The sequence below is a fragment of the Juglans microcarpa x Juglans regia genome, chromosome 2D, assembly GCF_004785595.1.
Source record: "Juglans microcarpa x Juglans regia isolate MS1-56 chromosome 2D, Jm3101_v1.0, whole genome shotgun sequence".
NCBI lineage: Eukaryota > Viridiplantae > Streptophyta > Magnoliopsida > Fagales > Juglandaceae > Juglans > Juglans microcarpa x Juglans regia.
The window spans coordinates 21,125,462-21,138,925 of NC_054596.1; the positions used below are offsets into that span (position 1 = coordinate 21,125,462).

Consider the following 13,464-nt stretch of genomic DNA (forward strand, 5'->3'; position numbering starts at 1 on the left):
GTATCCAAAAACAGAGCTGTGTTCAGCCACCATAAACCGTTGCAATACCCTCCACCGAGAGCCCCACCACGTTGTGACCCCACCTCACGAAAACCACCACGGTTAACACTACCGCGAGCCACCCCTATCACGGAAAACCCAGCCGTTTATTCCCCTATTTTTAGCCACCTGAAATAGAGGTTCACCCACTGAACCACTGCACCGCACCGCACCAGCCACTCCAAGTCATCGCCCCCGCATGGAAAAGGGCGCTGAACACCCTTAGGCCACCTTAGCCCGGGCACCGCCTCATGGTGAGTACCTCCCTCGGTTACTCCCTCCTTTCTCTCCGCCCTTTCTCACGCTCACCTCTTCCTCTCTTTTTCTCTCTTGCTCAGCCCAGCTCGACGGCACCTCCGTCGCATTCCTCTGCACTTCGATATAGTTATGTTATTTTAGTTTTATAAATTATAGTAAGATCTCAATCGTAAATAAGTTAGAATTTAATATTTTAGTCGGAGTTATTATGTTGGATATTGATGAGTTTAGAAAGCGATGTTGGTATTTTAGGAATAATGAGAATTTTGGGTTTGAGGAATTAAAAATGGATTATTTTAGAAGTTTCAGGCTTGAATATTGAAATATGAGATTAATTGAAAATTTATGAGAATTACGTGATTATTTTATAGGTGACGATTAATTATTGTTCGACATTTTGAAGAAAATTTCGAAAAAAACTAAGTCCAAGTAAGCGGGGTTCCTATGCTAGACTTTGCATTAAAATAAAATAAACTGAGGTTGACTTTTTGAAAAATATACATATTTGGTTATGAAAAGAAATTTGAACTACCTCAGTTATTTGTTCCGTATTATTCATGAGATTCTGTTTAAGAAGAAAGTATTTTCCATCATGACTGTTGTAGACATGAGCTTATTTTTGACATTCTATTTCTGAACTTTTAAAAGAGAGCGAATATGAAAATTTGTGCATAATTATGTAAATATGCTTTGGATTTGCTTTGATTGCGAAGATGATATGATTTTGTTCAGTACTCTGTTTGGATAAGATGTGATTTCTGAAAACCTTTGGCATGACTCTTTGATTCTGAATTTGATTATGTTTCGCTCTGTTCAGTTATGGCCCTGCCACGAGTTATAATAGTGGATACGGCCCAACTACGGGTAATAATAGTGGATACGGCTCAACTACTAGTTACAACAGTGGATACGGCCCAACCACTGGTAATAATAGTGAATACGGCCCAACCACGGGTTATAGTAGTGGATACGGCTCTGCCACGAGTTATAGTAGTGGTCTCTGTTTAAAGTGCACACCTTAGTGACAGAGTGATTTATATTCTGCTTGGCTATCCGCAAATGCATAACCCTACCACTAGGGTTATACATGGCTTCTGTTCTAATATGATGTTCTGATGATGATAATGATCATTTATGCTATGCCAAAGGATATTTTTGAATGACATTATTTCTAGATCTTCGCTCTGATATTTTGATAACATGTTTTGCTTCCGCACTCTGAAAATGAAAATGTTTTGTTCTGCATTCTGATTTCTGTAAATGCTCATGTTTACACACTGGTATATGTTATTTGCTTACTGAGTTGTTGATAACTCACCCCTTATCTCCATATATTTTTCAGATAATTTTGATGGTTCAGTTGGAGAACAAGAGTATGACGTTTTAGTAAGGTGTGATGATCAAAGTGGAATAAATGCATGAGGGTACAAGTGCTTATTTGAGAGTTATAGTTAATAAACTAATTTTATTTTTTGAGTATTTTGATTTGATGAGTTAAGGATAATTTCAAGTTTTGGAGAGTTTTTAATTTATGTTATTGAGATTTTCTTTATTGTCCTCATGGAGGAACTTAGATATTTAGATTGATTAAATGGATTAATATTTTATGAGATTTTCTGGATTTTATAGTTGTGTTATTTAAGTTAATTTTAGGTATTAAGAGTTAACTCTTCGGACCTCCGAGAACAGGGCGTTACAATTACTTCCCTAGTTAAAACTATAGATTGTGAAGAGATCAAAAAAAAAAAAAAGGAAAAAAAAGAGCAATTAAGAGCTTCAAAGATGGCGAGGTACAGGTGTAAAAAAAAACTGAAAAATTGGTTGAACTATTCGACTTGGCGGGTTCGGTCTGGTTCGTAACCAGTCCGGTTCAATACTAGTTCTTAAGAATCAAAACTGCCCTAAACCTAATCGGGAGTAGCTTTTATATTTTGGAAACCGGTTTAAACAGAACCAGATTGATATATATATATTTTAAAATTTTTATATTATATAGAATATTTTTTATATAATTTTTTGTATTATATTATATATATATATATTATATGTTATATTGCTAATTAATACAACATGAAATTTTAATCTTATTATTAATGCCTATTAATCTTATAACATAAAATTAATATAACATTTGATATAACATAAAGTTAATCTTATAAAAATTTAATATAAAATTTGATAAATATAAATTAATCTTATAATTTTTAATATAACATGTAGCATAAAAATTTAATTTTAAATATGAACTTTAATATGAAGTTATCAATATAAACTTACTTTTGATATATGTATATATATATATATATATATTAACAAAAATTTTTTATAATATTATTATATGAAGTTCATACAAAAAGAAATTAGAAAATGTTAGATGTATGATATAAGATTCTAATTAGTTCTTAAAAACTTGAGAGATACGGAGAGAGCAAGAGTGTGCAGGCATGCTCCTATTGGAGCCTCTTTTTTACGTTGACACTTTATTCTTCTTTGTGGGACTCAATATTTTATTATTTCAACAGTAAATCAATCAGAAATAAAATAAAAAGAGTCTAAAGAATTCTACTAATTAAGGACACAAGTTCGAAATTTTGAAGGTATGGTGATTGAATCATATAAATATTTTTCTTTTAAATTTTCATATTTCATATAAATGGAAGATGACTTTCTTTGAGATTATTTAATATTTTATATTGAGAATGAAATTGTTGAAAGATTTAGCACATGCCATAATTGATTAATTTTATCTAATGAAAGAGAGACGAATTTATATAGATAAATACATTTTTGGCATAACAAATTATAATATATATTCTTTTTAATAAATACATTCTTACATATTTGATCATATATACTCATATAAAAAGTTTAGAACTTATTATATAGACTATAGTTAAATTCAATACTATATTAATATGTGTTAATTATTATAAAATAATGTATTTATACTATAATATAAATAGACTAATAGTTTAATATAAGTAAATATCATACTGTGATGCCACATTAAGAGAGCAAAGTGAGTGATATAAATTAGAAGACATAATATCATTACTCATAAACTTAAGCTGCACCAAATTATTTAAAAAAAACTAAAATTCTAAAACATAGATCCTAAACTTCTAAACACCCAGTTACTTAAAGAGTGCAACTTTAGTTCGAAGGTGGTGCATAACATATTCTAAAACATAATTTGGTATTGCTTGGGGTGGCAGTTGCTATATATTGGTGACCTGTTGGTGGGGCAGCCACCGTGAGCGATAGCTGGAGATCGCTAAAAAAAACCCGGTAATGGATCCGACCTTGGAATGGCCGAATCAGGCCTTGGGTGGCCGGATCTAGCCAGACCCAACACCACCACAACATCGAACTTGGCGTATTCGACGCCTTCATGGTGCCAAATTCGGCAGAATCTAGCTAGATTTGAAAACCTTGCCGTTGGATTGTGGTGGTCGGTCGCCACCTCGATCGTTGCCAGGGTTGGGTACTTTTTGTTTTTAATTTTAGTTAAATTATTTTAGATTTATAAAACTTAATTCTATGTAGGTGGGCTCATTGCAAGCTCCAATTGGAGAGTGTAAAGGATTTGGTTTATACCAAGTCCTATTTTAAATTTTTCTTCTGTTATTATTTTGTAAGATCAACTTTATTAAAAAAAATTTAATATTTAAGAAATATAAAACTCTACCACGTTAGTAGAGTAGAATTGTGATGGAATATAACATAGTTTTTAGTATCACTTAATGTTCATTTATTATAAAAATGGTAACCATTGAAGGAATTAAGAAAAAAATAGTTAAAAAGATAAAGTATGGAGGTTGTTGGTTCAAGGGCCCATACGTCCAAAGGATAAAAGTTGAAACGAAAAGCCTCAAGGGTTGGAACTTGGAAGTAGAAGCGCATTGTCCACTAGCACCGACTCGTCAACCCAACCATGACAAAAACATTTACAATAGCGTTCGTTTATTTTTACAATTATTCTTATATCATTTTATATCATATAATTATTATAATTTTTTTAAATTCTCATATAAAATAAAATAAATAATTTAACTTTTTCAAATTTCAAAATAAAAATAATATTAAAAAATATATTCTAACAATATTAATTTATTCAATCTTCAACTTCTATCTCAACTCATCTCACCTACAAAAACAAACGAGGTAAGTCTCAGTTTGGATTGAGAAATACTCTCAACCCATCTCATCTCATCTCATCATTACAAATTTCACAATTTTTCACATAAAATATAATAAGAAATTCAACTTTTTCAAATCTCAAAATAATAATAATATTAAAAAATAATTTCTTAACAATATCTTATTTAACTTTTATCTTTCATATCAACTTATCTTATCTCAAATCACTATCCAAACCTAACCTAAAACTATACTAAAACTTGATCCTAGCATGGTACATATTTTTCTTATTTTTGGAAAAAGACATGTCGTGCATTAGAAGTAGGGGTGTCGTACATGTCGGGTGTTAGAAAACACAGCGAAAAATATCTCAAACATAGCTTATATAGTTACTTCACAAGTTTCTCCAGATTGACAAATCTCAAGCGTTTTCTCTTAATGGCAAAGTGTACTACGTAGTATAAAACTAGAGTAACACTTAACAAATCTACAACTTAAATATTTTATCAAGAAAGAACAAAAAAAGAGAGAGCCTTTATTTATTTCAGATGATCCAAAAAACCAATCGAGAGGGGCTATATATAGCCCACCCCACACGGTTGGCCTTAAAGGCCAGCCTTCAATTGCCATTTAAAAGGCAGTAACATTACAAGCAAGTAACGCATGACTTTAAGCTATGCATTATACATAGGAGAGGACGAGGTCTACCCCACGTGGGCGCCCCTCCATTTAACATCAAGTCATGTCAAGTTTGGGTCAAGTTCAAGTCAACCCGACCCAATAATAATAGTTAAACAGGTCAAACGCCTCGACCTGAACCCAACAAGACCATTTGACCTGTTTCTTTATTTGGGTCGTGTTGTGTTGGGTCGAGACCTTGACTCAACTTGTTTAACTTGTTTTAAAATATAAAAAAAATGAAAATATTAACAAACATATGATCATCCATACTATTATATAACAAAACAAGGGTTACCATGCACGTGGGTCTCATGCGCCGCCGCACCATAAGGGATTTCCAGTCGCCACACGTGGCTCCATTGTGGCCAGCGACCTCGGATCTTTCAGATCCGCGTGCTCCTTTCTTGCTCAGTGTGGCGCGTGTCCTACTAGCGTCACTGCAGTCGATGGTGTTCCTTCGCAAGTGTATCGGGTCATCTTCTAATTGCTATTCTCCTATATTTCTGTTTTCCCTAACCAGTGATCAAGACAATATGGTCGTGATAGTCTCTTACAGTTAGATCATATCAACAAAATGCAGCGCACTCCTCTCGACTACGGTGTTTAGTCATAGGTTTATAATCTGTTTTCCCCTTGTGGGACTGGGTTGGAGTCAAACTTTTGACTTAACCATTTTTTATTTTTATTTTGGTGCTTTTTTTGCTTGTTTTGGGAAGATTGTTAGGGACTTCCACCCTACTGAATCTTGTATCCTTGTAACCATTTAGTTTATCTATACAATGCTTAACTTGTTTAAAAAAAAAAAAAAACAAGGGTTACACAAGAAAAAATCAATAAAATATTTAAAGTAAGAGCTATATCTTTTCATTGAGCAGAATAACAAAAAATGATCGAAATAACTATTTTCATTTTTGCTAATTTGTCAACTGGGTGAACTCATGAACCTGTAGGTTGATCTGACACAACCTGATTATTATTAGGTCAAATTTAGGTTGGCTCGAATTGATCTGAACCCAGTTAGACCTAACCCTAATTCTATTATTACGTGTCAGGATCTTGTTAAGTTCATAAATCGTGTTAAAAATTGACAACCGAGGAAGTACATAAGAACAATAAAGTAAATCTTATAATCAAATAGATTATAAGCCTATCAAGGTCTAGAAAGTTGATACTGAGGTATCGTGAAGGTCACCAAAAGCCCAACGTGATGATGGAGAGACTGTGAAAAAACTTAACTAACAATTTTTTTTTTTTAAAGTTATTTCATAATTCTATAGAAATGAAGGATAATTTTATAAAATTGAAATTCATTTTTAAATGATTGCATTGGTTGATTGTTTAAAGAATTATAAAATTGCAAAAGAGTTATAATACCAGGGACAAAAAAAAAAAAAAAAAAAAAAAATCATTAAATATCCAATTAATAGTGTAAGTAGCTTATTTGAAATACGTACTGGTTTACTAACCTGATATAATTAAGATATAAAGGAGTATAGGGAAGATGAAAAGGGAGAGGACTAGAGAAATCATGACATCGAAGATGAAGGGGAGAGGACTAGGGAGATGACATGGCAGAGTTTATGGTGTCGTATGTCGCTAGAAACCTAGAAGGCCAGCCTCCATTCTCACCCCCACCATCAAGGGTTAAGGGTGCTACTATTGATCAATTTTGTCACTTACAAGTTACAACTGCTCGTTTTTAATGAAAATGAAGAACAAATACTTATGGAAATTAATTGAATTCTTGGAGTAGAAGAAATGTTCATTCTGCTAAACTGGGCTATGGCAATGAAAATTCAACTGCCACTTTCAAACTCATGGGAGAAGCCAAAAAATGGCGAATCTCAACTGGGAGCAAATTGGAGCTGTGAGAGGAGTTATCCCCTGGGCCAGACGTAGAGAAAGGCCCGAACCTGAGTCCAAGGATAAGGCCTGGGATGGACTGAGCCAGCCCAAGAGGCCCAAGAAGAGAAACCACCAGGCATAATACACTGACAAGAGGGTGACAGGGAGAACAGTCTGACACTCTTACTGGCCGATAGGCAGGGACATCCCCTGACTTTGAATCTCGGCCTAGACGGGTCAGAAAGGTGGGTATGTTTGACCGATGTCACGCCGCATTAAAGGGATGAAGGAGAACGCCAGGAAGGAGAGCCACACCGTATTTAATGCACCCTGAGGCTCGACACGCCACAACGTGCCTCCTGGGGTGTTAGAGATAGCCGCAATCAGGTCTGATTAATCTACGGCACGACAGGTAAGTCGCAGGGACACCTGATCCCGTACGGAACGACTCACCCACTGCCCCCACCACAAGGGCAAATCTAGCCAGGTATAAATAACCCCCTCCCACAACCAAGGAAGGGGTTCACACTCTTGAATACTTCTACTATCATTCTCTTTAAAGCAAATATTTCACTCTTCATCTCCTACACTGAAACTAACTTGAGCATTGGAGGTACCACCACCCCGAGCCCCCCATTCTCCATCTTCGCAGGAATCAAGTTCAAGCCCAACCGCGTAGAGTTGCCCAGGTCGTGAAACACAACATCCACAGGAGCATACCACGACCGAATGATATATATAATATATTCCTTGGGTTTGTTTTAAACAGGAGTACCTTCGTCTACAGATATGGTCATGACAGTAGAAGAATACGCAACAAAATTCTCAACCTTGTACAGGTTGGCACCCTACATGATCCCAAACAAAAAATAAAAGGCAATAGAATTTAAAGAAAGACTAGACCCTTAAATCCATGATCAAGTATGTAGCTTACGATCATAAGATTGGAAGGAGCTAGTAGAACAACACATGATCATAGAGACATGGAAAACCAAAAAAAAACTCAACCTTCTTAACTCAATACATGAAGTGTAGATATGATGAGTGGTGATCACACACCAAACGGTGTATTCCTTGGATTTGCACCCTCTCCAGCCATTTGATTGAGTCAAACGGTTGTACCCTTTGCCAACCAATACCTTATAGTTTATAAATAGAGACCAATCGTGCATAATAACGTTGTTTGCAATTCCTCTTTGTAACACCAACCTGTGGGACAAACAGCCTAACAAGATTGTCACCATTTTGCTAAAATATCAACACGTACTTTTATTCTTCATTTTTTAACATGAAGAAGAGGCCAACATTCAACAAATGCAAAATTCCAAGAAGAGTCGAGAGATTCGAAAGCCAAATTGCCAAAAATGCAAAGTCCTAAAAGGGAATGTTGCAATGGCAAGCGACTTTGTTATAAGTGCCATAAGTCAAGGCAATACTTTCAATGATATCTATTGTAAGAATGCACCCACAGTGGGAGCACCACCTTGGCCTTTCATGTCCAACCTAATTGTGGCCGGACATTACAAACATTGAAGTGGCCAACCCCTTCATTACAATAAGAGGGGCTGGCCTTTAATGGCTAGTCGAGGGTTACAGTTCCAGAGGCTACATATAGTCCATTCCCTTTTTGGACGAGACAACTTCATGCACAAATGGAAAATCTCTCTCTTAAGTATAGTTTTTTCTAGTCTTGGTATTTAGGTTGTGGAACAGTAGAGTCGTGCTATGCCCACTGAGAGTATAGTCTGAGGATGGGTCTTGATAAGGTCAAAATGCGTTTATTTTTTATTTTTTTTCATTCATTTTTTTATATTTTTAAACATTTTAAAAAATTATAATATCATTAAAAAATATTTCTTTAATCACTAAATAAAAAAAAAATTGTCAAAAAAAATTCATCAGGCCAACTCTCAATGATTTTAACTTTTTTCTTAATTTTAATAATAATTATGTGGTACATCAAATTTCAATATTTCAAAATAAACCACGTGCACCCATTTAAAAAACAGTCAAAATTCCTTAACTTGAGTAATAATTTGTCCTTGAAATAACAAATAAATAAACTTGTTGAAGCCAAATCAATCGGTCCAATCCGTTGACAACCAATCTCACCCGTCTTATCTATTCCCTTCGGCCACCTAATGGCATCCTCCATCAAAAAATTCGAATCTACGCTTGTTCCCTTCCGACCAATCCTATCCTATTAAACTATATAACTCCAATATCAACTGTAGATTAGGATGACTAGTATCATTGGAACACATCGTACATCCAAAATCAATGCTCCACCTTATTACAATACACCGGCACCACAGGAATACAAAAGGCTTCTATAACAATAAAGGAGGACCTCTTATTCTCAAAATTCAGTTATAAAGATTGGTTTCACTTTCCCGTCCCAAAATTTTCATTCCTTCTGATCTTTGTTCCCTCACTCTCTCTCCCTCCGAACAGCCTCGAGTCTTTTCTTTCGCTGCGAGAAATGGAGATGGCTATGGATGATTCGTCTTCTTCCCATGCTTTGCTCTCCATGGCTCGCGCCGCGGTCACGGTGAATGGACGGTCTCCGCTGTTTCCGACGAATCCAATAAGAAGTACGCAACGAATATCTAAAGTTAGTGTTTTCTAAAGCTATTTTGCTTTAGAATTTGGAAGTTTTTTCTGTGGTTTGCTTTTTCTCTGTTCGGACCTGAAATTCGCGGAACTGAATTCGAGAACTCTAGGGTTTCGATCGATTTCACTCGATTCGAGAGTTTAATTTCGGATTGACCTCTCATTTTTAGAGATTTTCTTTAGGTTTGTAGAGCTAGATTTGACTTCTGGAGTTTCTGGGTAGTTCTTGTGAAATTTGAGCTCCTTAGGCCTCGCATGGTTTATGATTCATGAAATGTATTTTCCTTATGTTTTGACCAAGAGATGAGTTGATTTCTAGCATTTGGAATATCTCATGTCAAGCTTTAGTTTTCTAGGGTGTCACATGGTTCTTGTAACTACTGTTGTTTTGGACTTCTAGGTCTCGCATGGTTCTTGTGAGTGCTCTTTGCTTTGGATTTCTAAGAAATTATGAGGATTCACATTTTGACTTTATGTAATCTTTAAAGGAGTTGGGTGGGAACTTAAACTTTAACTTGAACTTGGGGTTCTTTTCTGGCGGGAAAATTTTGAATGGCTGGAAAGTGGGAAGTAGGGTTTCCGAAGACAAGTTCTTGTAGTCTAAGAGAACAAGCTGCTAGATCCATTCTTCGCAATGTGAGGACTCAGGGGCATACATATGTCGACCTTAGGGAAGATGGAAAAAGATTCGTTTTCTTTTGTACTTTGTGTCTTGCACCGTGTTACAGTGATACTATATTGTTTGATCACTTGAAGGGGAATCTTCACGCTGAGAGGTTATCCACTGCTAAGGTTACGCTTTTGGGACCAAATCCGTGGCCTTTTAATGATGGTGTTCTGTTCTTTGACAATCCAGTGGAGAATGATAAAGAGCTGGGAGCTTTAAATGGTAATAAAAGTAGATTTTTGGAGTTGCCAAACAATGGCGACAATCTTGCTATTGTCAGATATGATGCAAATTCAAAAATCACTAGTAATGGGCATGCAGGTGTTCATTTAGATAATAAAATTAGTTCTTGTGATGAGACATTGAATTCTGATGAGGGGAATGCCTGTGTGATAATTTCTGGAGTGCGGATTTGGGATGAAATTTCTGATATTGAAGTGCAGGAGGTTGGTTGTGGAAAAATTGCTGCCAGGTTCCATGAGAAGGATAAGGTTTCGAATGGGGTTTGTAGAATATGGTGTGAGTGGTTGGGAAAAAAGACTCCTGGAAATAAAGATAGCTTGGAGGTTCCAGAGCATGATTTTGCTATTGTTACTTTCCGTTATAATGCTGATATTGGTAGCAAGGAGCTGTTTGATCGTGTGAAGCCACTTCTGTTGCCTAGTCCATCAGAATCAGAGTGTGTGGAGGGTGCAAGTAGGAAAAGAATGAAATCATTTTCTGACCCGGAGGACATTAGCGAGTTCTTCAATAATCAGTATGCTTTATCTGGGAAAGATTCTCCAGTGTCAAATGTTGCCTCTTCAAGATTGCTTTTGGCTCACTATGATGATCAGCTTCTGCATAAGAGGTTTATTTCAAGTAAGGCTATGAGGAGAGAGTTGAGACAGCAACAGCGTGTAGCAGCAGAAAGGATGTGCGATATCTGTCAACACAAGATGCTTCCTGGGAAAGATGTATCAGCACTCATGAATGTGAAGACTGGAAGGCTTGTTTGCAGTAGTCGAAATGTGCATGGGGTAATAATTCTTGAAACTTGCTACTTTTTCCTTTTGGCTGTTTTTGTAACTGTACGTGTCTTGCTATGCCTTTTGAAGATGTTGAAGTACTCATTATGGGCTACTACTCTGTCTAAAGTTAACAATTGGAAAACTGCTTAACTCGTCTCTTGTTACATTTTATCATGCAGGCATTTCATGTATTTCATACGTCCTGCATTATACACTGGCTACTTTTTTGCGAGTATGAAATAATTACAAAGGAGTTAGTTATTCCAAAATCGAGGAAAAGAAGATCTAAGAGAAACAATGCAGCTAAATGTGAGGAAATAGTAAAGGATGGAGAGGTGAAAGCTACAAGAACAGAGATATATTCTGTTTTCTGCCCAGAGTGCCAGGGCACTGGAAAGATAATTGAAGGAGATGAGCTGGAGAGACCACCCATCTCGCTTTCTGAGGTTTGCTCGCTCTGGGCTCATTCCTTTAATTTTTTAGTTTTTACACTCTGGTTTGTACATTCAATATAATTTATTACAGAAGATCCTGAAATCCATTGAAGTTAAATTGAGCTATGCCAAGAAGTATAATACCCCATAAATCTTTCTTAGAACTATAAAAATAAAACGTTCTTAAAACTTCTTTCTGCCCAAAAATCCTCGCCAATTTGTTATTTTACTAAAATACATGTTTTTTTAATTATAAATTTGCAATTGCTAATGAATATTGGATTATTTTTTCTCACCATCAGATGTTCAAGTATAAACTAAAGGTGATTGATGCACGTAAAGCATGGATGAAAAGTCCTGAAGTGTTGGAGAACTGTTCGACCGGTTTTCATTTCCCTTGCCAGTCTGGAGAAATAACTCAGGTTTGTTTCAGACTTCTGCAAGAGACTCTTTTCTAATCGAAATATTACTTGCTGTTATTAATTCTCTGTTGTTATTGCTTGATCACAGGAAAAGTTGAAACCCCTGAAATTGGTGCGCTTCTATGAATCTGATGTATAGAACAGCCACAAGAATCCTCCATATCATGTAGTTTTCAGTTTGACATTAGCAGGTAGATTTTACTCTTTAACATATAATCTGTTGTACATGTAACATGATTCCTATAGAAACCATGGGTAGGATTTCAGATATAACCAGGAATTCGTAAATGTTGTATATTCCTGTCGTCTGACAGAAGTGCTTACACTCAGTGTACATTGCTGGTTGGCTGTGGATTTACTTTGAAATGCAGAATAGTTCCTATAATTGCTCTTATTTTGGATTTACTCAAATGATCACTGAAGGGTAGCCTGTATTTTTTCAATCATAATAAAATGTCTGGGCGTGATTTTATTTTGAGAAAATCTTCAAACCGGATTCAGTGTAAAGTTTGACTTTACACCCTCCAATAGCAAGCGGACACGTAAGGGATTTATGCAGAACACGGTAATATTGATTTGAGGAAATTATCCTTCCGCTGTCTCCCTTCAATCAATCTCTCCCATTCTTCTCCCTCAGCTCTCCTCTCCCTTTCTCAAAGAAAAGCGCATATGCAGTTAACATTGTTTGGCTACTTACATTGCTTGCTTTATCTATCTGTATCTCCAATTCGCCATCTTTCTACCCCTCGGGGTTTGGGCTAATGGAGATGAAGTTCTTCTCATCCAGGAATTCGGCAGAGAAAGAAATCTGGGGACTTGAAGATGGTTCAGTGGATTTAGAGGTGGTTCGAACAAGAAAGCATATAGAAGCATATTAGTTCTTCTGTTTATATGTTTCATTTTCAAAACCTTTGTTTCTTTTGAAAAAGATATGGGTTAGTACAAATTCCAAGAGAGGGAGAGAGAGCTCGGCAATGGCTTCAGAGGGGAGAGAAGGAGATGCCATCACTTTTTGTATAATGCAAAAGGTATTCCAAATTTTTTTAAAAATTTAAGAGAAATGTTAATCATATAAAAGGTATTCCAAAAGGTAAACGCTTGAACGTATACATATTCTAATGCCATCACTTTTTAATATCCAAATAAAAGAGAAAACGTATTTTTAATGAATTCTGCTATCTTTATAAAAGAAATTTTTTACTTCTCATCCCAATTTTCTCCGATATCTTTGAAACAATCATTGGTAATCTTAAGTAACTCTTTCTAATGAGAAACAAATTAAGTGAACACTTCAAAAAATAACAACTACGTAGAGAAAAATTGTAATGCATTATTTTTATTTTGGAAAGATTCTT

At 35.6% G+C, this 13,464-nt stretch overlaps 1 protein-coding gene across 1 annotated transcript; it reads left to right on the forward strand.

Moving 5' to 3' along the window:
• The first annotated feature begins 9,325 nt into the window (after positions 1-9,325).
• On the forward strand, positions 9,326-12,494 carry LOC121250135. Its single transcript, XM_041149077.1, has 4 exons — positions 9,326-11,262; positions 11,433-11,699; positions 11,990-12,109; positions 12,198-12,494. The coding sequence occupies exons 1-4, from the start codon at positions 10,129-10,131 to the stop codon at positions 12,246-12,248; spliced, it is 1,572 nt and encodes a 523-aa protein (XP_041005011.1). The 5' UTR covers positions 9,326-10,128; the 3' UTR covers positions 12,249-12,494.
• The last annotated feature ends 970 nt before the right edge of the window (positions 12,495-13,464 follow it).